Below are 27,799 nucleotides of genomic sequence, written 5' to 3'. Positions count from 1 at the left end.
GCTGTGCCAGCCCCATGCCATGCCAGCCCCAAGCCTTCCTGTCTGATGTTGTGCTGTGTCATTCCAGCTCTGGGCCATGTGGGTCCCATGCCATGCTGTGCCATCCCCAGGCTGTGCCATCCCCAGGCCATGCCAGCTCCATGCTGTGTTGTGCCAGCCCCATGCCATGCCATGTCAGTTCTGTGCTGTGCCAGCCCCATGCTGTGCTGTGCTGTTCTAGCATTTTGGTCCCATGCCATGCTGTGCCAGCCCTGTGCTGTGCTGTGACAGCCCCCTGCCGTGCCATGCCAGCCTTATGCCGTGCCAGCCCCATGCTGTGCTGTGCTGTTCTAGCATTTTGGTCCCATGCCATGCTGTGCCAGCCCTGTGCTGTGCTGTGACAGCCCCCTGCCGTGCCATGCCAGCCTTATGCAATGCCAGCCCCATGCTGTGATGTGCCATGCCAGCCCCATGCCATGTCAGCCCCATGCCGTGGCAGCCCCATGCCGTGGCAGCCCCATGCCGTGGCAGCCCCATGCCGTGCCAGCCCCATGCAGTGCCAGCCCCATGCCGTGCTGTGCCAGCCCCATGCCGTGCCATCCCCATGCCGTGCCGTGCCATCCCCATGCCGTGCTGTGCCAACCCCATGCCGTGCCGTGCCAGCCCCATGCCGTGCCATCCCCATGCCGTGCTGTGCCAGCCCCGGGCTCGGTGCTGATGCGCGTCCGGTGACGCGGCGGGGCCGCTGGGCGGCGCCCCGGGCGCACCGGCGGGGCGGACCGGGCGCACCGGGCGGAGCGGGCGCAGCGGGAGGCGGCGGCGGCGGCGGCGCGGCGGGATGGACGAGCCCAGCATCCTGCGGCGCCGGGGCCTCCAGGTGAGCACCGGGCACGGGCACCGGCACCGCAACCCGGCGGGGCGGGGGCGGGAGGGAGCGCGGGGAGCCCGCTCCCGGTGAGCCTGGGCTGGGGGCGCGGGTCTGAGAGGGGTGGGCGCTGCGGGGGCGCGGGGGGCGGGCGCTGTGGGTGAGAGGTGGGCGCTGTGGGTGAGAGGTGGGCGCTCCGGGTGGGAGGTGGGCGTTCGGGGTGAGAGGTGGGTGTTCCGGATGCGGGTCCGCGAGGGGTGGCTGCCGTAAATTGAGCCGTGGGTGCTCCGGGGGTGGCTGTGCCAAGGGTGGGTGCCGTAGGTGGGCAGTGGGTGCTCTGGGTGAGTGTGAAGCGGGTGCTGCGTGTGCAAGAGGTGGGTGCTGCGAGTGGGAGCTGGGTGCTGTGTGTGAGTGTGCAGGAAGCCGGTGCTGCGAGTGGGAGTGGGGGGCTCTGCGTGGGTGTGTGTGAGAGGTGGGCGCTGCGGGGGCCACAGGTGGGTGCTGTGTGTGAGCAGCGTGTGACAGGTGGGACAGGAGCCGGGCACCCCCCCCCGGGAGCCTGGCAGGGTCTGAGCCCCAGCGATGCCATGGGATGTTGGTGGGGGGTACCCAACTGTGTGGGAGCTCCCGTGGGAGCACCGCGATCCCGCTCCCGATGCCGGTTCGTGCCGAACCGCTGTGCCAGCCCCTCTCTGAGCCCCTCGATTGCCCGGCGTTCCTGCTCCCTTAGGCAGAGGGACACCCATCCTCCTGCCCATCCTGCCCCCGCAGGAGCCTCGGCTCTCTCTGCCGCGCTCGGCGGGGTGATGACCGGGGACCCCCCGGCTCGCAGAGTTGAGTGCTGAACCGGATTTTCCGGGTGACCTGACGCCTCCATCCCCATCTGCAGTATCCGGGGGGCCAGGGCGGAGCTGTCGGGGCGGTTGGAGGATGGCACAGGGCTGCCTTCATCCGAGCTGGCAGCTCCGCGGGCAGCTGCGCTCCGCTGCACGCTCAGCCCGGGAGGGAGCCCTGTGCCGGAGCTGCCTCCCCGCGGATGCGGACGGACAGAGCCATGGCCGCGGGCTGAGGGGCTCTTGGCTGTGGGTGTCGTTCCTGGCAGCCGTGGGAGCCGGCTGAGTGCCCACATGCCCGTGGCAGGAGGGCTGGGAAGGGTCTCCCACCAGGGACCTAATCCCAAAGCCTGAGCAGCAGTGCTGTTCCCAGTGCCGTCCCAATGCTGTCCCCGATTCTGTCCCTGATGCCATCCCTAATGCCACCACTGATGCCATCCTCGGTGCTGTCCCCGCTGCGGTCCCTCATGCTGTCCTCACAGGGATCAGCTGATGGTTAATCCTGGCTGCCGCTGGACTTGCTGGAGGGAGATGCACAGTGCTGGACAGGTGGATCAGGCACCCTGTGGGAGCTGGCTCTGTGACACTACCCCACATGGGTCCTCAGGGCCATCGAGGGATGCTCTGGGTGTCCCTGGGGACCCAGAGAGGCCGGAGAGCCCCTGGCAGTGGAGGGAATTGGGTTCTCTGCACTCTGGCACCCTTAGATGTGTGTGGGTGAGCACGGGGGACACTTCTCTGTCCCACTGCTCCATCTGCACACGGCTGAGCAGTAAAACCCTCAGCGTGACCCTCCTCTGCCTCCTCCCCTGCACAGGGGCTGGTGGCCAGCAGCGGCACAGCTCCGGGTGTGGGTGGGGATCCGGGCTGGGTGACAGCAGGGCTGGGTGAGGGTGCTGGGGGCTCCCGCTCCATGTAAGGACCCCGTATCCCCTTATCCCGCGGGCCTGGGCTCAGCCCGTGCTGGCTGCACAGGGACAGCCACAGCCACGCCGTGTCCCCTGTCCCGGCACCCACAGACGTGTCCCGTGGCACCCGGGGCAGACACACACCCGTGGGCCCCGAGGCTGCCGAGTCCCTGTGCACCCAGGCATGATGTCACCCGTTGCCATGGCAATGCTGCTGCATCACTGCGTTGCAGCGCGCCCCGATCCCGGGATTTCCACAGGGGCTGCGTGGCGTGGGCAGCGGGATGAGCCATGGGTACCCCGGGGATTGGGGGGTGTATGGGTGCTGCTGGGGGGCCCCCAGATGGGTGGCAGCAGCTCCAGCCCACAGGGGGGCCATGCCTGTGCCAAAAATGGGTCGGGGGTGCTCAGGGGTACGGGACCGGTGGGCACAGGGTCAGGACAATGATGGGGCATTAACCAGAACTTGCAGCTGCCACACGTCCCTGCATCCCACAGTGTGCCAGGGCACACACACCGGCCTGTCCACATTGTGCCACTCACAGCGTGCTGGTGGAATCTGTGACGCTCTGTGGGGTGACAGGTGGCACAAGAGTGGGCACCAGAGCAGAGCTGGAGCCAGATGGTGCCCAGCGCACCAGGAGGGTGGCACTGGCCTGGGTTCCTGTCCCCAGCTGCACTTTGGCCCGTTGCACCACCTGTGAGCAAACAGTTCTCACAAGAAATATTCCCAGAGGCTGGAAAAATAACTGACGTAGGAGCTGCTCCCCTCTCCCAGGGTGGGGGTGACAAGGTGGGGAAGCTCCCATCCTGGGGCCATGCTCCAGCTGGGCTCATGGGTGCTGCTCCCACTGCACTGCCCTCGTGCCATGGCTCCTGGGCCTGGCCATGGGGCCACCAGCCCTGGGGACACTGGAAGATGTCCCCTTGTGCTGGCCTGGGGAGGGTGGTTTGTCACCCTCACCCTGGGCACTGTGAGTGTCACCGGTGCTGCGGTGACAGCTGGATGTGGCAGTGGGGGCTCTGGCAGGTGTACAGATGTGGCTGGCAGGAGTGGGGGTCCTGCAGGTGGGCACCCCCCAACTCCCAGGGCCACACTCTGACCGCACCTCGTGCTTGTCTCGTTGCAGAAGGAGCTGAGCCTGCCGCGCCGAGGAAGAGCGTAAGTCCCTGAGCTGGGCCACCCAGGGCGTGGGGTGGGGTGTCACCGGGAGGGTCACACTTGGGGACACAGCACTGGCACCGCGGGTGGCAGCAGGGATGGCTGATAAACGGCACCAGGCCTTGTTGTCCCCAAATCTGGGGTGGCAACATCGTGTTCTCTGGCACTGAGGTACCTGACCGCATGTCCTGGGGTGTACTGGGATGTGCTGGGGTGTACTGGGGTGTGCTGGGGTGTACTGGGGTGTATTGGAGTGTTCTAAGCAGTGCTGGGATGTGTTGGGGTGTGCTCGGGTGTGCTGGGAGGCTGCTGCAGAGCTGCCCCTGTGCTGGGGCCGTGCTGGGGATGTGTGGCAGGAGCACTGGGGCTGGCTCGGGGAGGCACTGCGGCCATACCGGCACGGCTGGGGCTGTCCCGGGGCCGTGCTGGGGCTGTACCGGGGCCGTGCTGGGGCTGTACCGGGGCCGTGCTGGACTTGAGGTGTCTCAGCAGCGGCAGCGCCCCGGCACATCCCGGGAGCGGTGCGGATCGGGGCCGCCGCTGCAGCGGGTGGGCCGGGTCTGTGCGCGGGGCCGGGGGCTGCCGTGCCGTGCCGTGCCGTGCCGTGCCGTGCCGTGCCGTGCCGTGCCGAGCCGTGCCGTGCCGTGCCGTGCCGTGCCGTGCCGTGCCGTGCCGAGCCGAGCCGAGCCGCGGGGGCGGGCCCGGGCCCGCCGGACCGAGCAGGGAGCTCCGTCGGGGCCGCCGGTGCCGCCCGCCCGCGGGAGCCGCCCAGCGCGGGGGCAGCCGGTGCGGCGGGAGCGGAGCGGGAACGGGAACGGGAACGGGAACGGGAGAGGGAGCGGAGCGGGGCGGCGGCGGCGGCAGCATGAAGTCGCGTCGGGACAGGCTGAAGATCCCCTCCCTGACCTTGGAGTGAGTCGGAGCCGGGGCGGGGCGCGCCGGTACCGGCATCGGCACCGGGGGAGGGCGGCGGGACCCCGGGCCTTCCCCGTCCCGCTGCTTCCCTGGCCCGGCACGTGCCCCATCCCGGCCCGTTCCTATCCCGCTGCATCCGCACCCCCGGGCCGCAGGTCCTGGTCCTTCCTCCCGCAGTCGCAGCCCCGGAGCCTCCCGGTGACAGCCCCCGCGACAGCGCCAGGCCACCCGCTGTCTTTCCCAGCCACAGCCTTAGACCCTGCAGTGTCCCTGCTGTCCTCTGCCCTCCCCCTCCAGCTCTGCCTCACTTTCCTTTCCTGACCCCCCCCCAGCCCATGTCCCCTCCGCTCTGGGCCCCCGGTCCCCCTCCAGACCCAGGGGACGGTGGCACCGAGGGGCCACCAGCGCCATCCATCACCCGCTGACACCGCGCCGGCACGTCTTGCCTTGCAGCTTGTCTCCGAGCAGCCAGAGCCCGACTCTGCTGAGCCCCTGCAGCCCCTGCAGCCCCTGCAGCCCCTTACTAACCCTGCACCCCTGGAGGTAAGACCCCCCAAACCCTCCCTGGGAACTGTGGCCACCAGGGAATGAGGGGGGAGAGGTGGAAATGGGGACAGAAAGGTGGGTCCCCTCCACCAGGGATGTCCTGGAGAACCCCGAAAGGGAATGACTGTCTTTGAGATACATGGAGTTATGTGGCTGGGGTCTGCACACCCCAAAACCAGCCTGACTGTCCTGCTGGCTTTGTTCTGCTACTGACTGGTCCATTTTGGGGAGCCCCAGTGGGAATGTTGTGGCAGCAGCTCAAGCTCAGGCTCTGAGCACCTCTCTTGTGAAGGGGGACTTCGAGAATGGCCCAGGGCAGGGCACTGCCATGGGAGCAGGGTGGGAGCGGGGATGGTGCCTGGAAAACCTCCTTTGTCACCTTCTCTGCTCCGCCGTGGGTTGAAAGTGAGGAGAGGCTGCTCTGGGGGAGGGAGTTGGTTCCCCCTGTCTGCTCCCTCTACCTTCCCCCAGAATGCCACGAGCCCCTCGTGGTGCCCGGCCGGTGGAGGTGCTGGCCGGGCCCTGTGGCCTGTGCCCGGGGACAAGGTGCAGCAGCTGTGCTGGCAGCGGCGGTCACACCCCGCCCTGTGGCACCCGCGGCACGGAGCTGCACCTGCCCGGTGCCTCCGGGGAGAGCAGCTGCTGCCGGCAGAGCGGGATGCGGTGGGGAGCTCTGCTGCTGCTCAGCAACAGGCAGAGCCATTTGCGGGCAGGAGCTCGGGCACACGGGGCCCCGCCTGCTGGACCCCTCTGCTTGCCCGGCCTGGCCACCACTCGCCCCGCAGTGACCGCAGCATGTGGGAAAAGCAGCGTGGCCTTGTGAGTGCTCAGCTGAGGCCTCGTGGAGAGAGTTTTTGGGATGCTCACGGTGGGGATGAGATGGTGACAAGAGCACGGGGACAAGGACAGTCTGTGCTGGTGTCTCATGGCTGCTGGGCAGGACCTAAGGGGAAAGGTGCTGAGCTCCTGGCTGACCCAGCAGCACCAGGATCTCTGGCTGTGGCACTGGCCCGGTGAGTGTGGCGGTGCCATCCACACAGCTCGGGAGGTTCTGGTGGCCCTGGTGTGCCACCACACAGGAGAATGAGTGTCACTGGCTCTGTGCTGGGATCTCCCCAGCTGAATGGGAAAGCCACCGTGGGTGGGAGGTTTCAGGGCGCTGCAGGGTGGGTGCCCTGGAAGGACACATCCCATGGGTGGCAGGGTGCTCCCAGGAAGCCCCAGGCTTCAGGGCTGCCCCCACTGACTTCAGGGATGATATCTGTGCCCCTCGAATGCATCAGTAGCAGATGTTGAATCTTCATGGTAATCCTGACCCCATTTTGGGGTGCTGCCCCATTTCTATAGTAACCCGAAGCCCATTTTGGGGTGCTACCCCATCTCTGGGCTAACCCTGATCCCATTTTGGGGTGCTGCCCTGTCTCTATGGCACTCCCGATCTCCTCTTGGGGTGCTGCCCCACCTCCAGGCCAATCCTGACCTTATTTTGGGGTGATGTCCCATCCCTACCGTAACCGGTTTGTGCCTCCGCCGCCTTGCCGTGGTAACCCCCCACTTCCTCTCCTTTGGGGGGTGATCCCCCCATCTCCATGGAAACCCCGACCCCGTTTCGGGGCGCTGCCCGTTTCCATGGTAACCCCGTCGCCGCCGGGCGGGAAGGGGCGGGCGGCAGCGGGAGGCGGCGGCGGGAGGCGGCGGGAGCCCGGCCCCGCTCCCGGCCCCGCTCCCGGCCCCGCTCCGGGCCCCGCTCGGTCCCGCGGGCGCCTCTCGGTGCCGGAGAACGCGGCCGGGCCCCGGCGGGGCCGCGATGTCGGACCCGAGCTGCTGGGGAGCCGCCCCGCCCGGTTACCGGGGCCAGCGGGCGGCCGGCGCCCTCCTCCAGCGCTCCAAGAGGTACCGGTTCCGCCACCGGCACCGGGGGGCACCGGCGGGAGGGGCTGGGGGTGGGAGCGGAGCCGGGGTGCGTGGTTTGGGGGGGACAGGACACGGCACCGTGCATGGGGGTGGGCACCGGGCGGGGGGGATGTGTCTGCACCGGGGACACACGCGGTGTGTGGGTTTGGGGTCCTTTCCCCGCGGGGGTGTTTGTTTTTGGGGGGATGGAGCAGAGTGTATGGTCTGGGGGGATGTGTGTGGCTTGGGGTGGTGTCTTAGCGCTTGGGAGGCACAATGGGGGGGTGTGTTTGGGGGGTTTTGGGGGGTCTGTGTGCATCGTGGGGTGCAGCAGGAGGGGCAGAAATGCGTGGGGGGTGGGCACCAGATTGTGTGATGTTGGGGGGCTGTGCACCAGGGCGTATGGTTTTTGGGGGGGGTCACATGTGGCTGTGTGGGTTTGGAGGGGCTGTGCACCACAGCTGCATTTTTTTGGGGGGTGCTGTGCACTGAGGCAAAACCCTCCAGATCCCGAGTGAGGTGGGGTGGGGTGGGTTGGGTTGGTGGGGACTCCAGTGCCACAGGGGATGTGGGGTGTAGGGTTCCAGGGCATTAGGGGATGTTTTGGGGTGCTCTGTACCCGTCCTTGGTGTGGGTGGGTTTGGAGGGGGTGTCCAAGGTGGACACCAGTGATGAGATGGATCCCATGTGGCACATGGGACCCCAGGGTCCCCAGGGTCCGGGAGGGGTGGGAAGGGACACCCCCTTTGTCAGCAGGGCTGGGGCAGTGGTGGGGGGTGCATAAATGGGGCTGCCCCAGGTCTCCAGCTGCAAGGCCAGGCCTGACCCAGGCAGGCTGGTGGGGACACATCCCCAAGGAGGGGGACAGGAGGTGCAGAGCACCCGCTGAGCCCCCCAGGTGTGGGTGGTGGAGGCTGGGACCTCCATCCTGCAGGTTTGGGGTGCTGTAGCTGGCCCAGGCATCAAACCCTGCCAAGGCTTTGTGTAACTGAGGTGTTGAAGCTGGTGCGGAGGCAGAGCAGAGAGATTCCCATTGTTGCTGTCTCTCAGTGTCAGTGTGAGCTGGCACAAAGCAACACGGTTGCTTAGCAAAGGTATCCATCCCATCCCAGCCCTCACCTGGGCTATGGGAATTCCTGCTGCTGGTGCACGAGGATAGGCAAAGAGGGCCCTTAATAATTAAGAAAAGGCACTGGATGGGGTTTTCCAATCTGGGGTGGCCAAGCTGGGGGGGCTTTGGCAGAGATGTGTAATTGGAAAGATGATCTAGGCAGTCATCTGTCTCCAGCTGAGCATGATGAGGCTGTAATTCTCATGAAGGGCAGAGGATTTGCTCTTCTTTCATTGGTATTCCTAGAATCCACGGTGAGGACCGGTCTGGCCTATTTAACAGAAAGCATATGATGTTATTTAGTGGGATTAAGAGGTTTGAGGGATCCTAATTTCCCGTGGGGGATGCAGAGATGGTCGGTGCAGGGCAGGAGAGCCGGTGGTTCGATGCTGATGGGGTTCTTCTTCTCCGTGGATGCTGCCCGTGGCTGTTCACACCCCAAACAGCACAGGAGAACAGCCCAGCAAACCCAACAGGTACAATTTCCTACCCACCAGCGGGAACCCATGGCTCAGGGATGTGCAGGGAGGCACCCCAGGGTGCTGGGCAGGTTCTTGAGGCTTTTTTTGCAGTGCAAAGAAATAAACAAGTCGATACCCAACTTGTTACTCTGTGATTCCCTTTGAGGATTTAGGATTTTGCTCTTTGGAGGTGCCTGATGTGTTGCTTGGTGCTCCAGGGTGGGTTTGTAGGAGCACCCACAGTGTTTTTGGCTGGGGTGGGATGAAGGGCCGGAGGGACCGTGTTGCATTTCACCATCCAGACCCTGATCCTCACCCCAGCCCCATTCCAGCCCTCTCCCAGCCCCATCCCTGGAGGCAGCCGAGTTCAGTGCTGTCACAAGTCACGAAGGACAAATGTCATGGAGAAACTTGGGATGCAGCTGCTTGGTTCAGCGAATCTCAAAGTTAAACATGAATTTATCCCACTGGAAAGCAATTTTATTTTTTTTTCCATGGCACTTCCCCAGATCTCCAGGCACATTAGAGCTGTTGGGGGATACGGAGCCAGCAAGGAAGGGAGCTGGGAGCACAGACACGTGCTCTCAGTCACGCCTGCTCTGCCCTTTGAGATTGTGCCTATTCCCTTATCACTCCCGACCTCGCCCTGCTCCCTCCACCCCTACTTTGTCCCAAACCCGCTGTTTTCTGCCTCGGATTCCCTGCAGTGCCGGCTGCGGGGCTGGCAGCTGCCGCACGCTGTCCTGGAGAGTTTTGGGGGCGGATCCTGCGGGAGAGGAGCGGGAACTGCAGCTCCTTTGTGATTTCCCCGCCTGACCCTCGGTGCTGCACAGCCCTGACCCCCAGCCACCCATCCCTGCTGGCAGAGCCCTTCGGCACGGACACATGGCGCTTTGTGCTGGGCGCCCATCCCGCCCTTCCCGAGCTCCAGGAGCGCTTGGACACCGCTCCCAGGCACAGCTGGGGCTGTGTCCTGTGCAGGGCTGGACTCGATGATCCTTGCGGATCCCTTCCAGCTTCAGGACTCTCTGGGATGCAGCCGGGTTGAGCTGTGCGGCGCTGGGAGATGCCGGCTCCTCCTCCACCCGACGGGTGACACACGATTTTGCCCCGGGCTCTGGGGTCACGCTGGCTGTCACACACTTTCCATATCCCTTGAAACGAGCGCTGGATGGCAGCGGCAGCGCCAGGGCCAAGGCAGCCTCAGCACGAGCGGAGCGGGAGATGCTGACAGCGATTTTCCACTCCATTTTTGGTACCTAACGTGCAATTAGGTGATGGAGGCAGAGCGGGCAGCAGCCCCAGCGCCTGCCATCGCGGCTCGGCTGCTCGTCTCTGGCCTGGGGCTGGTTTCTAGCCCGAGGTTTCCGTGCGGGAAGGATGGGAAGCAGCTGTAGATGATGTGTCAGGCTGAGGGGGGGTTACACTGGCGCAAAATGGTTGTGGGAGCCGAGGGTGGAGCGCACGGAAACAGGAAACGTCGGCCTCGCTCTGTCATCATTACTGGAACTTGCTTCACTAAAGGTTTGTTTTCACTTCCAAAATGAAAGCGAGGGAGGGGAGGCGAGCCCCTGGTCCCCCGGGCTGTCCCCTCTGCAGGACACACACACGCACCCCGGTCCCTGTGGCAGAGCTGGCAGTGAAGCAATGTCAGAGCTGGCAGCTCTTTGGAGCCCTCCTGGTTCCTGAACCTCCTCCTGTGCCACTGCGGTGCTGGGGCAGGGCTGCTCACGCTGCCTCAGTTTCCCACCCGGCAGCAGCTGTGGGTTCTGGCTGCGACTTCACGGCTCTAACTGGGGCTCAAGCCTGTGGTTAAGTGAGAAAATCAAACACCAGAGGCAGGAAAGAGAGATGGGTTAGATGGGATGCTGGGAAGGAATTGCTCCCTGTGAGGGTGGCACAGGGTGCCCAGAGCAGCTGTGGCTGCCCCTGGATCCCTGGCAGTGCCCAAGGCCAGGCTGGACGGGGCTTGGAGCAGCCTGGGATGGTGGGAGGTGTCCCTGCCATGGCAGGGGGTGAGATGAGTTGATCTTAAAACTCCCTCCCAACCCAAACCATTCTGCTATTCTGTGATTCCAGGAAGGGACAAATGTCTGGGGAGGGGAAGTTTTCTGTCTCCCCCCAACGTCTCAGCTCAGCCTGGGTGCTGAGAGGGAACCTCTGAGCCCTCCAGGGTCACTGCAGCTCCAGGTGAGCTCAGAGCTCACAGGATGTGTGTCCCAGAGACCCCTCCAGGGTGCAGGGAGGTGCAGAAGGGTTTGTGTGGCCCCAAGCAGCTTCCCTGGTGGCCGAGACCTTCAAAGGAATTTGGGCTCTGTCCATGTGTGTGTAGCCCTGTCCATGTGTTTGGAGCTCTGTCCATGTGTGTGGAGCTCTGTCCATGTGTTTGGAGCTCTGTCCATGTGCGTGTGGAGCTCTGTCCATGTGTGTGGAGCTCTGTCCGTGTGTGTGGAGCTCTGTCCATGTGTGTGGAGCCCTGTCCATGTGTTGGAGCTCTGTCCATGTGTGTGTGGAGCTCTGTCCATGTGTTTGGAGCTCTGTCCATGTGTGTGGAGCTCTGTCCATGTGTTGGAGCTCTGTCCGTGTGTGTGTAGCTCTGTCCATGTGTGTGGAGCTCTGTCCATGTGTTTGGAGCTCTGTCCATGTGTGTGGAGCTCTATCCATGCATGTGGAGCTCTGTCCATGTGTGTGGAGCTCTGTCCATGAGTGTTTGGAGCTCTGTCCATGTGTGTGGAGCTCTGTCCATGTGTTTGGAGCTCTGTCCATGTGTGTGGAGCTCTGTCCATGTGTTTGGAGCTCTGTCCATGTGTTTGGAGCTCTGTCCATGTGTGTGGAGCTCTGTCCATGTGTGTGGAGCTCTGTCCATGAGTGTTTGGAGCTCTGTCCATGTGTGTGGAGCTCTGTCCATGTGTTTGGAGCTCTGTCCAGGTGTGTGGAGCTCTGTCCATGTGTTTGGAGCTCTGTCCATGTGTGTGGAGCTCTGTCCATGCATGTGTAACTCTGTCCATGCCTTGCTGGCTCTGGCTGTTCTTCAGTGTCTCACCTGGAGGGACCTGTTATAAATCACTGTCCTTTACACCCTGGATTCCACATCTGCCCCTCCCTTCTGTTTTTGGGATCCATGGACAATCCCTTTGCTTCCAGTTCACCCCCTCAGTGCTGTGGGTGCTTGTGGCCATGCTGTGATGTTAAAAGGTGTCCTTTAATTTGTAGCATCTGTGTGGGTTCCTGTTCCCAGCTTGGTGAGGAAACTCGGTGTCTTTGCGGAATCTGCAGCCAGAGGAAGCGGAAATGAAGGAAGGGGAGGGTTGTCCTCGTGCTTGAGCTTCTGCTCTGTGCTGTGGATATTTGCAGTTTCCTCTTGGCAGAGGGGAAGAACTTAAATGAGCCCGTCAGGTTTTAAATGTGGGAGTGGGGTACGACAGGAGTGGGGCTGCAGCAGCGGGAATTTTTGGGGCTGAGCCACTCCTGCAAGGCAGCCTTGGACTCAAGGCTGAAAGGGAAGGAAAAACAAAATCCCTGTGAGGATTGAAACCTTGTGAGCTGGGAGGGTGGGGATGGAGATGGGGATGTGAAGACCCAGTGCCTGTGGCCTTGCAGAGATGCTCTGCATCCGTGGGATGCTGGGCTATGGTGCCAGGATGGGATTTTTGGGGAGTTTTGGGGAGTTTTGGGGTGTCAGGGTGCTGGTGTTGCTTTTCACCTGGTGCTGCTGCTTTCACCCTCCTGCTGCCATGGCCAGGGCAGAATTCCCACAGATTCCTGGTGCCACTGCAGTCTCAGAGGGTTGGGATTGTCCCCTCTGCTGTGACATGGGACCACCAATGGGAGGTTTATGGGAGCTGGGGGCATTTTCCATTCACTGGAGCAGGTCAGGTTGTGGCTGTGCTTGGCACTTCCACCACTTCCTCCTTTTACATCCCTTTTTCAATTCCTGCCCTGGGGCTGTTGCCCGAGGGGCCTCCTGCCTCTGCCCTCCCCAGCCAGCCAAAACCAGAAGTGGGACCTCGACAGGGCAGTTCTTTGTTAAAAATAACCCTGTCTGGCCATCTCCAGCAGTGCTGGGCCTGGGGATGGAGCTTCCCTGTGGCAGGTCTGTGATCAGTGGGGTGACAGCAGCTGTGTTCCCTGGCACAGGAATTCACGTGCAAGCAGATACTCACGTGCCTGAGCCCATCCAGCTCTGGCTGGCTTTGATTCCCTGAATGAATTCCCTCTCTTTCTTCCCCAGTTGCCGAAGCAGCAATAGGAAGAGCTTAGTGGTGGGCACCCCCTCTCCGACCCTCTCACGGCCTCTCTCCCCTCTCTCTGTACCTACAGGTAAGGGATTATCCCAGTGGATGGCTTCAGCATCTCCCAAAATTACCCAAATATTTTGGAGGGCTTCAGCACATTGTTAGCAGCAGCGGGCTGGCTCCTGGTTGCCAGGTGCCTTTTCTGGGGGGAAATAGGTTGGGAAGTGACTTAAACACTTTCCCCTGAAGGAGCAGCCTGAAGCACCCTGGACATTGTACTGGGGTGGGTTTTGGGATGTATTTTCCCCCTTTCTCCCTGCAGCTGGGAGCAGTCCCTTGGACAGCCCACGGAACTTCTCTGCCAGCACCTCCATCAACTTCCCCTTTGCTCGCAGGTGAGCTCCAACCCCCAGTCCCAGAGCAGTAAATGTTCACTGGTAAAGATCATTCCCCCAACAGGGAACTGTTCTGTTGATCTCAAGTGACTTGTTTTGCTTTTATTTTTGCTTTTCTTCTGCCTGGTTTCTGGCCTGGTGGTGTTTCCTCTGCCATGACTGGTTCCTCCCACCACCCCAGCCATGCTCCTCGGACTGACAGGCAAGTACCAGGGGTGGGCATGGGCTGCATTTTGGGGAGGTGTCTGCTTCACATCATCAGGGACCTTCTTTTCTAAGTGTTCAAGGCTGAGCTGGGCAGGGCTTGGAGCAATCTGGTCAATGGAAGGTGTCTCTGCTCATGGCAGGGAGTGGGACTGGGTCTTTGAGGTCCTTTCCAATGAAAGCCCGTCTGGAACTCTGTGATTCTTTGTTTGCATCCCTGGGTGGGAAATTTTGCATCAGGACTGGGCTCCCTGCAGCATCAGGAGCAGAAATATCTCAGTTCCCATCACACCACCCCTGGCCATGTGTTCAGCCCCATCTTGGACTCCCAATCTTAGATCTCAATCTCCCAATCTCCCATCTCAGATGTCCAGGGATGGATTCTCATCCAGGCCCCCATAGAGGCAGATCCTGCTGCATCCCCTCCCCAGCCCACATAGCCCCAGATGCAGCCACCAAACCCTGTTTAACTAATTAATTAATTGCACACATGGAGGGCGGGTGGCTGATTGTAACCCATCGATCGTCGCCTGGAAAAACACCGGAGGCTCTCGGGTGGTTTGCACACTTGTACCAGAGGGAAGAGCCAGGCTGTGGGGTCAGGAGTTTGTGAGTGCTGGAGCTGGATGTGGCACCCTGCCAGCTCCTGCTGTCCTTGACCCCACACGGGAAATGGCAGTGGGAGGTGAAGAGCCTCGTCTTGACCTGGACGTGTCCCCATCCCTCGGGAACATCTCTGAGAGGAAGCATTCGCCTGCGTATGAGCAGTTCCCTTCCTGTTTATGGCCAGGCTCTGCTCCCCGGCGCCTGCTGTCTCAGGATGAATCTTTGGGAATCCCAGTTTCTCACCAAGAAAATTCCCAGAGGGCAGAATTTTGCACTAATTAAAGATCAGACTCTCGCATGTGGATTTTTTTGCCCTGTCTGAAATGGATTCGAGGGAGCCCCAGCTCTGTCGCCTTGCACTGACCCTGCTGCCTGCCACTGTCCCTGCACGCTGTGGCTGCAGAACAGCCCCCCTCACCTGCAAACCCCTTATTTCACCCAATTTCAGTCCATTCTGAAAAGATGCTTTATTCCTCAAGCCATGCCTGTGTCCTGTTCCCCAGCTTTTGGCTCTGATGTTGTTGATTTGCATTTAGAAGTTGGGTTTTTTTCCCTGTATGTGATTGTCACTTTTGCACTCGCAGGGCTGATGGCAGAAGGTGGTCACTGGCTTCGTTACCCTCCTCTGGCTATGGGACCAACACCCCCAGCTCCACGGTCTCGGTAACCTTTGCTTTCTCGTGGTAGTTGATGATAAGATCCTAAAACCCCTGGTTTTTGGTGAAATGCCTTGCTATCTCCACGGTGCTGGGTTCTAAAGGACCATGTGCTTTAGCTGCATCCCGCTTCCCAAATGAGCTTTTAAGAAAGGCATAAGGCTTGGCTGAGGGCTTGCAGCATCCCTGGGGGTCACAGTGTCCCATTACAGCATCTCTGGGAGTTCCTGTGTCCTAGGGTGACGGTGTTCCTGGGGTTACAGCATCCCTGGGAGCTGCAGCACCCCTGGGTGTGACAGGACTGAGCTGCCTGGGATGCTGGAGTTACACGGGATGGGGCTCAGTGGAGCCAAATTGAGTGGGGGAACAGGGGATTTGGGGCTGGGAGTGGGCAGTGCAGACCTCCCCAGACTGCTCCTCTCCTCATTTCCCACTCCCAAGCCCAGCCCATGCTGCCTGTCAGTGCTTCCAACCTCCTAAGAGGCTCCAAGGGATATTTCCCTCACGGGCTTGCCGGTTCCCACCCCACCCCACCACCAGGAAGCACAGACCCATCCACTGATCTTCATCCCTCTCTCTCTCTTCCCAGTCATCTTCATCCTCCCAGGAGCGCCTGCACCAGCTGCCGTACCAGCCCACCCCCGACGAGCTGCATTTCCTTTCTAAGCATTTCCGCAGTACGGAGAGCGTCACGGACGAGGAGGGCAGGCACTCGCCCTGCCTGCGCCCACGATCCAGGAGCCTCAGGTGGGGCACCCACCATGGGAAGGAGCTCCCAGGACAGCACACAGCGTGCTGGCACATCCAGGGAATCCTCTGCCCTCTCACAAGCTGCTGCTGGGGTGTCCTGGTCCTGCTAAATCTGTCCCAAACCCTGATACGGGTTTTCCCCTTGCGGGGAAGTGGAGAGACTTTGGCTTGAGGTTGTAGCTGCATCATCCCTGGAAATATTCAAGGATGGGGCTCTGAGTGACCTGGCCTGGTGGAAGGTGTCCCAAAGTATTCCATGATTCTGTGATCCTGAGCTCCATGGCCTGGTTCTCAGCTTCTTCTCAGCTGTTGGGACGTGGCATTGCTCTCCTGGCAGCGGGCAGTACCTGTCTCCTGGAGCTGAAGCTGGAGAAAGTGGGATTTGTTCCACAGTAGTTGGTTTGCAGCCTCTTGCTCAGTTGTCTGAGTGATTTTGGTGGCAAGGAAGGGATCACCAAGCAGAAACCCCAGCAGTGCCCATCCTTGTATGACTTACCTGCTGTTAAAAAATACAAATCCCATTTTTGGGCTTGGACCAGAAAACATCACCTTTGCTTGCAGGGACTGGCCTTTGCCTTTGCAAAAAAACCCAAAAAACACAAGGAGTGCAGGAGAATGGGCATTTGTGGGCTGGAGAGAGGAAAATTTGGAGAAGGCATGGAGCCAGTGGCGTTGTGTGAGCTGACCCTCAGCTGTACCTGCTGAGCTCCACGTTGCTGCTCCAAGACCAGACCCTGTGCAGTGAGCCACCCACACTGCCCAGCACCAGAGGCTTGTGCTTTTTGCAGGGAATGTTGGGTTAAATCCTCTTTTCCCTCTGAAAAATCTCCTGACCCTCTTTGCTACCAGAGACAGAGCCACAGCCCTGCAGGTTGCCAGCCGAAATTTCATTAAAATCAGATTAATTATCTGACAGAGGTTTGTAGGTGGTGAGATTTGCAATGAGGAGATGCCAGTTCTGCAGCTGGCACAGCAAAGGCTGGGGCTGGGCTGGGGCTGGTTTTAATCACCACATTTATTATTTTATAGTGGTTAATGAGTTGCTGGCTGCTCCTGTGACTTGTTTTGCATAACGGGATCACCAGGCAGAGCCCTGGGAGGGGCAGTGTTGGGTGAGGGAAGGAGGAAAACCATGTTCAATGAAGGTTGCTGTGTCCACCATGAGGTTTGGTTGGGTTCTTTGTTTGCTGGTGAGCTGCAAAAATGGCAATGATAGCAAGAAATTGTGGGATCCAGAGGAAGGGATGGATGATCTTGTTCTTCAAAGCTGGGTGGATGATGGAACAGCCTCTCAGTTTTGGATTTCCAAGTGACTTGGTGTTAAGATTCCCTAGAACACATCTCAGGGACCTCCAGTGGTCAGGATCCTGCTGGGAGTGCTGGCCCAAGGCTGATGGCTCCACTTGGATGAGTTTTAACCACTTGGAACCAGGAGTTAGGAACACCAGGAACCAAATTGCCAGAGGCAGTGATTATTTGCATAGATGTAAATGACTTGAACCTCGTGACGCCGCCTTTCTCCTCCCTCTGCAGCCCCGGACGGACGAGCGGAACGTTTGATAATGAGGTGGTGATGATGAACCACGTCTACAAGGAGAGGTTCCCCAAGGTAACTGCAACCCCCAAGGGGGATGAGGGTGTTGGTGGCTCGATGGCATCCTGGCAGCACCTGCTCCAGAAGGACCTCTCCTCCCTGTGGGAGTATGGAATGCATGGGTAGATCATGAGGGGCGTTGGGGACAGCGGAGACAAAACAAACCTGGTTGATCATCCACACAAGTGCCCCATCACACAAGCAGGCAGAGGTCTCTGGAGACTTTGGTGGAGCTTTTACAGTCTGTTGGAAGCTGGGTCCCAGGTGGGGCCTTGATGTGTATGTGGATATTTGAGCTGCAGGAGGTGGTGGGATGAGATTCTGGCTGGCCAAACCCAGTGCAGGAGCTAGGTGAGATCCTGGATGGTCAAACACAGTCCAGGAGGTAGGGTGAGATCCTGGATGGTCAAACACAGTGCAGGAGGTAGGGTGAGATCCTGGATGGTCAAACCCAGTGCAGGAGGTGAGATCCTGGATCATGGCACAGGGATGTGTGCTCCTGGCCATCACCATCCACTCTGCCTTGCAGGCCACAGCCCAGATGGAAGAGCGCCTGCAGGACACCATCACAAACTTCTCCCCGAGCAGCACCCTGCCCCTGGCTGATGGGGTGCTGGGCTTCATCCACCACCAGATCATCGAGCTGGCCCGAGACTGCCTGGCCAAGTCCCAGGGAGCTCTCATCACCTCCCGCTACTTCATGGAGCTGCAGGAGAAACTGGAGAAGATGCTCCGAGATGTGAGTATGGGGCAGTCCCTGCCTGGTGCCACCTCGTGAGGCCACCAAGGGACACCTGGCTTCTGTCTCCATTCCCAACAGGCTCAGGAGCGTTCTGAGAGCGAGGAGGTGAAGTTCATTGATCAGTTGGTGAGGAAGCTGCTGATCATCATCTCCCGCCCTGCCCGACTTCTGGAGTGCCTGGTAAGACATGGAAGTTCCTGTCTTGTCTTTCATGGTCTGTGCCAGCCTGGAGAGGAGGCAAAGCCTCCAGGATGCCCCTGGATCCCTGGAAGTGTCCAAGACCAGGTTGCATGGGGCTTGGAGCAACATGGGATGGTGGAAGGTGTCCCTGTTTTCCTTTGCTCCCTGCCCATGGCATGGGAGTTGGAATGAGATGATCTTTAAGTTCCCTTCCAGCCGAAACCATTCTGTGATTCTGTGGTTTCCAGGGCTTTTTTTTTTTGGTTGATTTGCTGAATTTCTAAAGCAGTGACCTTGTGCTGTGGTTCCTGATGAAATTTTCATCTCCCTTAGTTTTCCTTCCAAGGCCAACTCACAGAGCTACATTTTTTTTCTGTCACCCTTGGCATGGAGAATGACAGGGGAACGATGCATCCAGGGCCTGTTCCAAATTACAGGCATCACCTACAAGGCTTAGAGGAAAAGTTTAACTCTGCAAAATCTCTTTCCTCAACTGTGCTTGGTTTTCCCCATCCAGGAGTTCGACCCAGAGGAGTTTTATCATCTCCTGGAAGCTGCAGAAGGACACGCCAAGGTTGGACAAGGAATAAAGACCGATATTCCCCGATACATCATCAGCCAACTGGGGCTCGTCAAGGACCCACTGGAGGGTAGGGAAGCACTTGGCCTGGGGGCTCTGAGGTCTGCAGAAGGATGTGGACTCCCAGTTTGGCCCAGTTTGGATCTGGTGATCACGACTGAGCAGTGGGAGGTGTCAGGGAAACCTGTAGGGCTGAGCTGGTGTCATGGCAGGGAGGTCACAGCAGGACCAGGACGATGGCCAAGTCCTTCTGGCCAGCCCCACATCCCTTATTATTGCTTCCAACACGTTCAGCAAAGCAGATTAAGCTCAAAAACACTTAATCCGTGGCCCTGGGGGGGGAATCTTAATCCCTGGAGAACGCAGGAATGACTATCAAAAAAAAGTATTATATAAATGTTTAACCTCGTGTTGAACCTCAACGTCATGACCTGAATTTCTCCATACAATAGCTCGAGCAAAGCATGTGGCTGAATCCCTGCGGGGTCTCTGAGTTTGGAGGGGGACTGGTTGGGCAGGGGGTGATTTTGGTGCGTCTTGAGCATGAGGAAAGTGAAAACCATCCCTGTTATCTGCAGAAATGGGGCAGCTGGATCACTTTGACAGCGGGAACACCATCACACCGGAGAACGATGACACCTGTGAGGTGAGTGTGGTCCCACCTGCTGCCTCCAGCTTCCTCCTGTCTCACCCCACACCAGAGCTCCTTGCAGCTCTCCTAGACTGGGAGATGTTCATTTTGGATTGTCCCCAGGGGTGACTGATGTATTCAAGGGGAAGATCTCACAGTCCCTCATTCGGCTTCTTGGGTGGACAGAGCTCAGAGTAGGCTCTTGATCTGAAGAGCATCTCAGGCTTCTGGTGTGGGGTTTGTGACTGGAGAGGGCTCTGGCAGAAAGAAGCTTTTGGAGGTGGTGCTGGGTGAATTCCTGCCTTCATTAAAAACCTGTGTCTTCCTCAGAACCAGACTTCGCTCGCGGTCCCACGGAGGAAGCCCTGCGAGGGGGACTTTGAGACCATCAAGCTGATCAGCAATGGGGCTTATGGGTGAGTTGGGGAGTTCCTATCAGTTGTCTTCATCTGTAAACGATTCCAAAGCCCTTCTTTGAGCCCCACAGTGTGGGGTGGTCAGTGTGGGTGGCTGGAGGACCATCAACATCAGTGTTGATGTCTGGCCGTTCCTCCAGGGCCGTGTACCTGGTAAGGCACAGGGAGACACGGCAGCGCTTTGCCCTGAAGAAAATCAACAAGCAGAACCTTATCCTGAGGAACCAGATCCAGCAGGTGTTCGTGGAGAGGGACATCCTCACCTTTGCTGAGAACCCCTTTGTGGTCAGCATGTTCTGCTCCTTCGAGACGAAGCGACATCTCTGCATGGTCATGGAGTATGTGGAAGGTGAGAGCAGGACTTGGGGCTGGACAGTGCAGGGAGGAAGGGAGGATATCAAAGTCTGAGCATCAAGAACACCACCTGGACATCTCCTACCCTGCTTTGCTCCAGAGGGAAGCACAAGGAGATGATATTTGTGATCCTGATCTCCTTGATGAAGGTGGTGGCCATGGCCATGGAGAGTGTTTGTGCCCCATGCCTGGGGATCAGCTGCTCAGAGGGGCTGGCTGGGAGCCTGCTGGTCCTGCTGCCTTCCCTGAGCCCCCTGTGTTCCCACAGGGGGGGATTGTGCCACCTTGCTGAAGAACATGGGCCCACTGCCCGTCGACATGGCCAAGATGTACTTTGCTGAGACGGTTCTTGCACTGGAGTATCTCCACAACTACGGCATCGTCCACCGGGACCTCAAACCTGACAAGTGAGGATGTGGGTCACACCTGAGCAAGGGTGGAGCTGGCTTTGGATGGGGAAGGGAAAGCTAAGAGGGAAGGGCAGAATGAGTTCCCCAGAGACTGTTTCTGTGCCACCGCATCAGGACCAGAGGCCCCGGGGTGCAGCTGGTCCATCTCAGGTCTCCCCAGAAGCAAACAGCAGCATTGTGGGGTGTCTGTCTTCTCTTGCAGTTTGCTGATCACCTCCATGGGCCACATTAAGCTGACAGACTTTGGTCTGTCCAAGATCGGCCTGATGAACATGACCACGAACCTCTATGAAGGGCACATGGAGAAGGACACGCGGGAGTTCATGGACAAGCAGGTACGAGGTCCTGCTCCACGTGCCTGACCTGCCATCAGCGGGGTCTCAGATAACCTCGGGGTTTGTTGTGAAGGGCACTGCAGAGGTGTCAGCCCCTGCTTCCCACACAGGTGTGTGGCACTCCAGAGTACATTGCCCCCGAAGTCATCCTCATCCAGGGCTACGGGAAGCCCGTGGACTGGTGGGCCATGGGCATCATCCTCTACGAATTCCTGGTGGGCTGCGTCCCCTTCTTTGGAGACACCCCTGAGGAGCTCTTCGGGCAGGTCATCAGTGGTGAGTGTCAGGGGCAGGTTTGTGTTCCCAGCAGCCAAGGCTTGTCCTTTAACACGTGGGATGTTTCATTCCATCCTGGCACACCCGGCTGAAGAGTGAGGAGGCTCCTGTTCTTCCCACTTTGGGAGGGCCCTTCCCCTGCTGTGACTCCTGGGGGACTTCCCTCTTGCCCAGAAGTGCCCAAACCTTTTCAACCATCCCAAGCCCCTTTTCCTTTTTCCCTGCAGATGAAATTATGTGGCCGGAAGGGGATGAGGCTCTCCCTGCAGACGCCCAGGACCTGATCACACGGTTGCTGAGGCAGTGTCCCCTCGAGCGCCTGGGCACTGGTACGATGGCAGCCCCCTCGGGGTGACCTGGCACCTTGATTCCCATCAAATGTGCATGACTTTGTGTCCAAAGCGTGTTCTACCATGCTGAGGGTGCTCAGAGGAGACCTCCTGCTCAGGGTTCCCCCCAGGAAGGCTGCACATGGCTCCTGTCCATCTTTTCTGAGCCCTTTGCTCTGTGTGAAGGAGAGACTGTGCTGTTTGGGGTGGGACTGGGAGCATCCTGGATCCTGTCCCATGCCCCTGACATGGGTTTCTCTGCCTGGCAGGAGGTGCACATGAGGTGAAGCACCATTCCTTCTTCCTCCATCTGGACTGGAACGGGCTGCTGCGGCAGAAGGCCGAGTTCATCCCCCAGCTGGAGTCAGAGGATGACACCAGTTACTTTGACAGTGAGGCCAAATCCATCCCTTCCCACCTCTGCCAATCCATTATCCCAGCTGCACTTTGGATGCTCCCACGGGGGATGAAAATCTCCTGGGTGAAGCTGGTCACTTTTACAACCCATACCACAAAACAGATACAATCCTCTTTCCAGGCTGCTCACCCTCACCAACTTCCTCCCCCCAAAAACCTCCCCTGGGATTTGGGACTGGGCTGTCACGCTGTGGGTGCAGGGAGGATGTGGGGTGCAGGCAGGGTGACATCCCTTCCCCCTCTTGCTTTCAGCTCGCTCTGAGAGGTATCGTCACTTGGATTCGGAGGATGAGGAAACCAACGACGAGGAATCGTCGGTGGAGATCGGGCAGTTCTCCTCCTGCTCCCACCGCTTCAGCAAGGTGCTGCTCTTGCAGCATCCAAAATGCTTTGGCACCACAAACAGTGCAGCTGTGCCAAGCGTCGGTGTCTTGGCTGACACCAAACTCCCAAATTTCTGCTCCTTGCTGATGGCTCCTGTCCTTCCCAGGTGTACAGCAGCTCAGAATTCCTGGCGGTCAACTCTGCCCTCAGCCTCTCCTCCTCTGAGCGGAGTCACTGCGATGACAAAGAGGAGCGGTGGGACCGGCACTCGGGAGACGAGGACAGGAGCAGGCCAGCGGGCACTGAGCCCCGGTGCGTGGCCAGGGGGGACTGCAGTGCTGCTGTGGGCTCTTGCCAGTGCCCAGGGCTTGTGTCAGAACCAAGGGTTTGTGCCAACCTGAGGGTTTGTGCCAGGACCAAGGATTTGAGCTGACATCAGGGGTTTGTGATGGCACTGACGGGTTTTTGTGTTATTTCTGGGGATTCAGTGAGGTCAGTGGGATGTGTCCTTGGGGTGCTGCAGTGGCCCAGTGCCACCCTCCTTGCCCACCTTGGGTTGTCCTGAGTCCTCCTGCTCTTCCCACGCAGCCTCCGCTCCTGGACGTCCGGCAGCTCCACGCCGTACAGCTCCCGGCACGAGCGGAGCCGCAGCCCCACCGCGCTGCCCAGCACCCTCAGCCTGGACACCATGCCCAAGTTTGCCTTCTCCTCGGAGGATGAGAGCCCTTGTGTGGCATCCTCCAAGCCAGAGAGACCCAAGTTTGTGGTGGGAGACTCGGACGCGGCGACTGGCGGCGCGGTGAAGCAGTCGGCGTTATCCGGTGCGTAGGCTGCGGGCACCAGTGTGGGGTTCTCTGGGGACATCCAGGGTTCTGCATGGCACGGGGTGGCTTCTCCACATCCCCAAACTCTCCCTCCTCCCCTCTGCACAGCCGATCTCGTCAGCCTGAACCGCATCCGCCTGCGGAGCAACAGCACCGGCACCAAGAACTCGACTCCCCGGAGCCTGGAGCCGAGCGGGGGCCGCCGGCTGAGCACCCAGAAGGATGTGCCGGAGAGGCAGAGAGCCTCCCTGGGCAGCCGTGTGCCCAAATCTGCCTCTGTCTCAGCCCTGTCCCTCATCATCACCTCAGGTTTGTGTGCTCTGGGATTTATCCTGCTGCATGGCCACTGTCACATGGTTTTGCCGGACTGAGCGGTCGGTCTCCTTCTGCTCACAGATGACTTCGGTGGAAGTGCCCTGATGAGCCCCATCTCCCCTCACTCCCTCTCATCCAACCCCTCTTCCCGGGACTCCTCCCCGAGCCGAGACTCCTCTCTGGCCATCGCCAGCCTGCGGCCGCCCATCATCATCCACAGCTCGGGGAAGAAGTACGGCTTCACCCTGCGCGCCATCCGCGTCTACATGGGCGACAGCGACGTCTACACCGTCCACCACATGGTCTGGGTAAGTGCCCTGGGGTCTAGTGGCGCCTTTCCCAGTGGGAAAACCCCAGGAGGAAGCTTGCATCCAAATAAAATCTCTGTGTTTGGGTTGCAGAGCGTGGAGGAGGGGAGCCCCGCGCAGGAGGCCGGGCTGAGGGCGGGCGATCTCATCACACACGTGAACGGCGAGTCCGTGCTGGGTTTGGTCCATCGGGACGTCGTGGAGCTGCTGCTGAAGGTGGGTGACCAGAGCCACTCTGCTCTCCCAGGACATCAATTCAGCAGCTCCCTGGCACTGCCTTTGCTGGCAGCAGGAGCTGGCTCGGATCTGCTGCTGCAAAGGTTTGTTTTCCATCCCCCAGAGTGGGAATAAAGTGGCCCTGCGGACCACTGCCCTGGAAAACACCTCCATTAAAATCGGCCCTGCACGGAAAAACAGCTCCAAGACAAGGATGGCTCGGAGGAGTAAAAAAAGCAGGAAAAGGGATGGCCAAGACAGGTAGGTAAAACTGTGATGAAATGGCATTTGTCCCAGTGTGTGGGGAAATCCTCCAGATCTGCCACACTGGGATGTCCAGTGGGGTCCGGTCCTGCTGCCACCAGGTCAGCAGATTTGAGACTAACAGCTTTAAGGAGAAGCCAGAGTTATTCCTGTCTCCCAGCAGGAGGAAATCCCTTTTCAAGAAGATCTCCAAGCAGTCATCGGTCCTGCACACCAGCCGCAGCTTCTCCTCCGGTCTCCATCACTCGCTGTCCTCCAGCGAGAGCCTCCCGGAGTCCCCCACGCACAGCCTGTCCCCGGGTCCCACGACGCCGTGCCGCAGCCCCGCTCCCGACCTGCCCTCAGGTACCCCAGGGGGGGATGTTGGCTCGGGGCAGGGCAGGATGCTGCGTGTCCCTGGGGGAGGCCGTGTCCCCCCACCCCTACAGTGACCTTTTCTCTTTGTACGGCAGATGCTGTGTCCCCTCAGAGCACCTCTCCCTCCTCCAGCACCCCAACGTCACCCGCAGGCCACGTGCGCCCCAGCTCCCTGCACGGGCTGGCCCCCAAACTGGGTGGGCCGCGCTACAAAGTGGGACGTCGCAAATCCACCAGCAGCATCCCCCCCTCGCCCCTGGCCTGCACCCCTTCCTCGGCCCAGCGCCCGCCTTCCCCCCAGCGCTCCCCATCTCCGCTCCACGGGTACCCCAAAACCCCCCATTCCTTCCAGGGCAAGACCCTGTCCCCCCCCACCATCGTCCGGCAGAGCTCCCGGCCCCGCAGCGCCGACTGCCCCCGCTCCCCCCTCCTCAAGCGCGTCCAGTCGGCCGAGAAGATCGTCACCATCCTGGCCGAGAAGAAAACCGGCGGCGGCCGCAAGCTGGGGCTGGAGATGTCCACGCTGGATGGGGAGGCCATCGGGGAGGGCGACGCGCTGCCGTACCCCGGGGAGCACGGGTACCACCCCGCCAGCTCCCGGCTGGGGGAGAGGCACGACCGGGACCAGGAGATGGTGGTGATGCGGCGCCTGAACCTGTCGGAGCGCCGGGACTCCTTCAAGAAGCAAGAGGCGGTTCAAGAAGTGAGCTTTGATGAGCAGGAGACGGCGGCAGGAAGCGAAGACGGCAGCAAGAGCGAAGAAGGGCAGGGCACAGCTGCCCAGGGCGGTGGCAAGGCTGGCACGGAGCCACCGCCGAAGCCGAAGCCCAGCACGGTCCCGCAGATCGCGGTGCAGGGCTCGGAGAGCGACGAGCAGGAGCCGGCGGTGGCCGAGTGGGAATGCCAGGGCTCCTACCCCATCAGCAGCTCTGAGCAGCCCAACAGCAGCATCTCCTTGCCCTGGTGGGATGGGTGCGAGCACCGGGACCGTGGCTCCCAGCAGCAGCGGAACTGCGGGCAGGGATCACCCGGCCACTGGCAAGTGGCAGCACAGGGCCAGGAGCCGCCGGGTGCTCATCTCCCGGCTCCCCGGGGCATGTGGAGCGGGGCCAAGCACCCCTGAGCCCCACACTGGCATCAGGGATGGTTCAGGCTCCCTGTGGCATCCCAGTGCCTCCCCAGCACCCCGTCCTGTGCGGCAAATCCATGAGAGAAACGTCCCCGGAGCCGCTCTGGACCCTGGCCGGGCCAGCTGTGCCCCGGCACTTTGCCCCCCTGGAAGGCTTTTTGTACTCCCTGAAAGATGCTCATATTTTTATAGAGACGCAGGAGCTTTTCCGGCAGAGGCGTTTCCCCAGCTGGGCCCCAACCTCTGTGTACAGAAAGGACTTGATGCAAATATTCCTTAATTAATTTATTACTTTTTATAAGCTAAACGGGCAGTGCAGGACTGTCGCAGGGGCCAACCCAGCTCTGGGAGTCCCAGCCTTTCCCGTGCGTCTCCCAGCTCCCAGCCCACTGTTTTCTAACCCACTTGCTTTTCCCTACTTTTTAACTTCAATTCTAGCTGGAAACTCCCCGGATCTCCTAAGAACCCCATAATTCTAATATTTGAAATTAAAAGAAAACCCCAAATCCACAGCAACATCCCCCAAATGCTGGGATGCAGAGGTGGGGGATATTCTTTGCATATGGATCATCAGATGATGAGCATACGGATCATTTTATAAGCTTATAGGAGATATAAAAAGGGTTTAATTATTTTATTTGGAGATTTTACAGCCACCTGGCTCCATTGGCCCTTACAGGTGGGGAAAACAGACGTTCCCCAGATGGGAATATTAATGGGATTTTTAGGGTCAGTTTTTGCTCTTTCCATTCCTCTCACACAAAATCCCATGGTGTTGGTTGGTCAGTGCACAGACACCTACAAAATCCCAATTTATCTTTTTTTTTTTTTTTTTTTTTTTTTTTAAAGTCTCTCCAACCCAGTGAGCACCTGTGCTGCTTCACTTGTAATTTGGGAATTTCATCCCTTTCTTTCCCCCTCCGTTGCTCTTTATCCAACAAACGACAGCTCGACCCAGCATTTCCTCCCCATTTCTACCGTTTTCTGGGATATAAATGTTTCCATTTGTTGATGCATGTTCCGGTTTTCCCCCTGCCCGCCGTGGTTTGGTGCCGTGGTGCTCCGAGCACCGTGACGGTGACAGGGGGGACATCCCTGGTTTGCCGACCCCGCTGCCACCAGGCATCACCGTGCCCCCGGTGGATTTTTGGGCTGCGTGTTGGATTCTTTTGTGCACGTGTGGTTTGTGCCAGGCTCCGTATCCCGCTTCTCCCGTTCAACTGGTGCTGTTAAACCCCCCCAAAAACGAGCAACCAGAGCTGCTCCGTGTTTCCTTTGCTTCTCCCTCCTCTCTCTGTATTAAGGTCTCGGAAAGGCAGCGGGGTTTTGGGGAGACACCGGGCACCCCCTGCCCACTGGCACGGCGGGATGGGGGGGATTGGCTGCGCCCCAGTGGCGTGGATAGGGTGGGAAGAAGATTTTTTTAATGGGAAATGTCTTAAAAGCCAAGGGGACTGTGTCTTCCTGCTCAGTGCCCGGCTCTGTTCGTACCTTCGGGAAGTTTTATGTTGGATTAAAATCGTTCCTTGCGCTGAGTGTGGTGTCCAGTGGCACTGGAGCGTGCAGGGCAGTGAGTGCCCGCTCTGGGGGCGATGGCAAGGGGTGAAAGGGGTCCCAGCACAGGTGGGAGGGGACGGGAGGTGGCCCTGCAGTGGCACCGGCGTGGCTGGCACCCAGCCTGGCTCTGGCACCGGGTCCCGGCTGTGGGTGCTCGGTGCGGTGCCGGTGCCCGGAGCCTGGTCCCACATCCCTGGCGCGGTGCCAGCACCGTGACCTGTGCCCAGGGCAGAGCCCCGTGCTCGGTGCCATGCCCCACTCCCAGGTGTGCCCCATTCCCAAATCTGTGCCCCATGCTCTGTCCTCGGTGCAGTCCCGGTGCAGTGCCCCATGTCCGGTGCTGTGCCCAGTGTCCAGTGCCCGCTGCCCAGTGCAGTGCCCGGTGCTGTGCCCTGTTCCGGTGCAATCCTGGTGTCCAGTGCCTGATGCAATTCCGGTTCAATTCCGGTTCAATCCTGGTTCTATCCCGGTTCTATCCCGGTTCTATCCCAGTTCAATCCCGGTTCAATCCCGGTTCTATCCCGGTTCTATCCCCGTTCTATCCCAGTTCAATCCCGGTTCTATCCCACTTCAATCCCGGTTCTATCCCGGTTCAATCCCGGTTCTATCCCGATGCCCGATGCTTCTCTCGCCACCAGGGGGCGCCGCCGCGCTCTCCCTTCGGACTCCCTCGGCTTCTTCCGGAGCGGCTCGCACGAGGGGCGGGGCCCCGATGGCGGTCG

General features: G+C 59.9%; 1 protein-coding gene across 5 annotated transcripts; it reads left to right on the top strand.

The window, feature by feature from the left end:
- Positions 1–758: 758 nt before the first annotated feature.
- Positions 759–27,055, top strand: MAST3 (microtubule associated serine/threonine kinase 3). Of its 5 annotated transcripts, none has more exons than XM_086862685.1 (28): positions 759–856; positions 3,716–3,747; positions 12,905–12,993; positions 13,231–13,303; positions 13,485–13,505; positions 14,698–14,776; positions 15,359–15,516; positions 17,053–17,128; positions 17,643–17,852; positions 17,934–18,035; positions 18,553–18,685; positions 19,194–19,261; positions 19,577–19,662; positions 19,803–20,011; positions 20,285–20,423; positions 20,629–20,761; positions 20,872–21,037; positions 21,265–21,366; positions 21,636–21,758; positions 22,036–22,145; positions 22,274–22,419; positions 22,696–22,928; positions 23,040–23,240; positions 23,328–23,554; positions 23,648–23,770; positions 23,895–24,031; positions 24,195–24,379; positions 24,487–27,055. In XM_086862685.1, exons 1-28 carry the CDS (start codon positions 818–820, stop codon positions 25,512–25,514), a joined length of 4,428 nt encoding a protein of 1,475 aa, XP_086718811.1. In that variant the 5' UTR covers positions 759–817; the 3' UTR covers positions 25,515–27,055. The 5 variants fall into 5 exon arrangements, with proteins under 5 accessions (XP_086718811.1, XP_086718814.1, XP_086718810.1 ...); XM_086862688.1 differs by having other exon boundaries at positions 24,198–24,379; positions 24,487–25,640; XM_086862684.1 differs by lacking the exons at positions 759–856; positions 3,716–3,747 and adding an exon at positions 7,000–7,101 and having other exon boundaries at positions 24,198–24,379; positions 24,487–25,640.
- Positions 27,056–27,799: the final 744 nt, after the last annotated feature.

This window comes from Cyanistes caeruleus, chromosome 25 (genome assembly GCF_971803275.1).
Source record: "Cyanistes caeruleus chromosome 25, bCyaCae1.hap1.1, whole genome shotgun sequence".
In the NCBI taxonomy this organism is placed as follows: Eukaryota; Metazoa; Chordata; class Aves; order Passeriformes; family Paridae; genus Cyanistes; species Cyanistes caeruleus.
The sequence above is the reverse complement of the archived record's forward strand: the minus strand, read 5'-3'. Positions and strand labels throughout refer to the sequence as shown.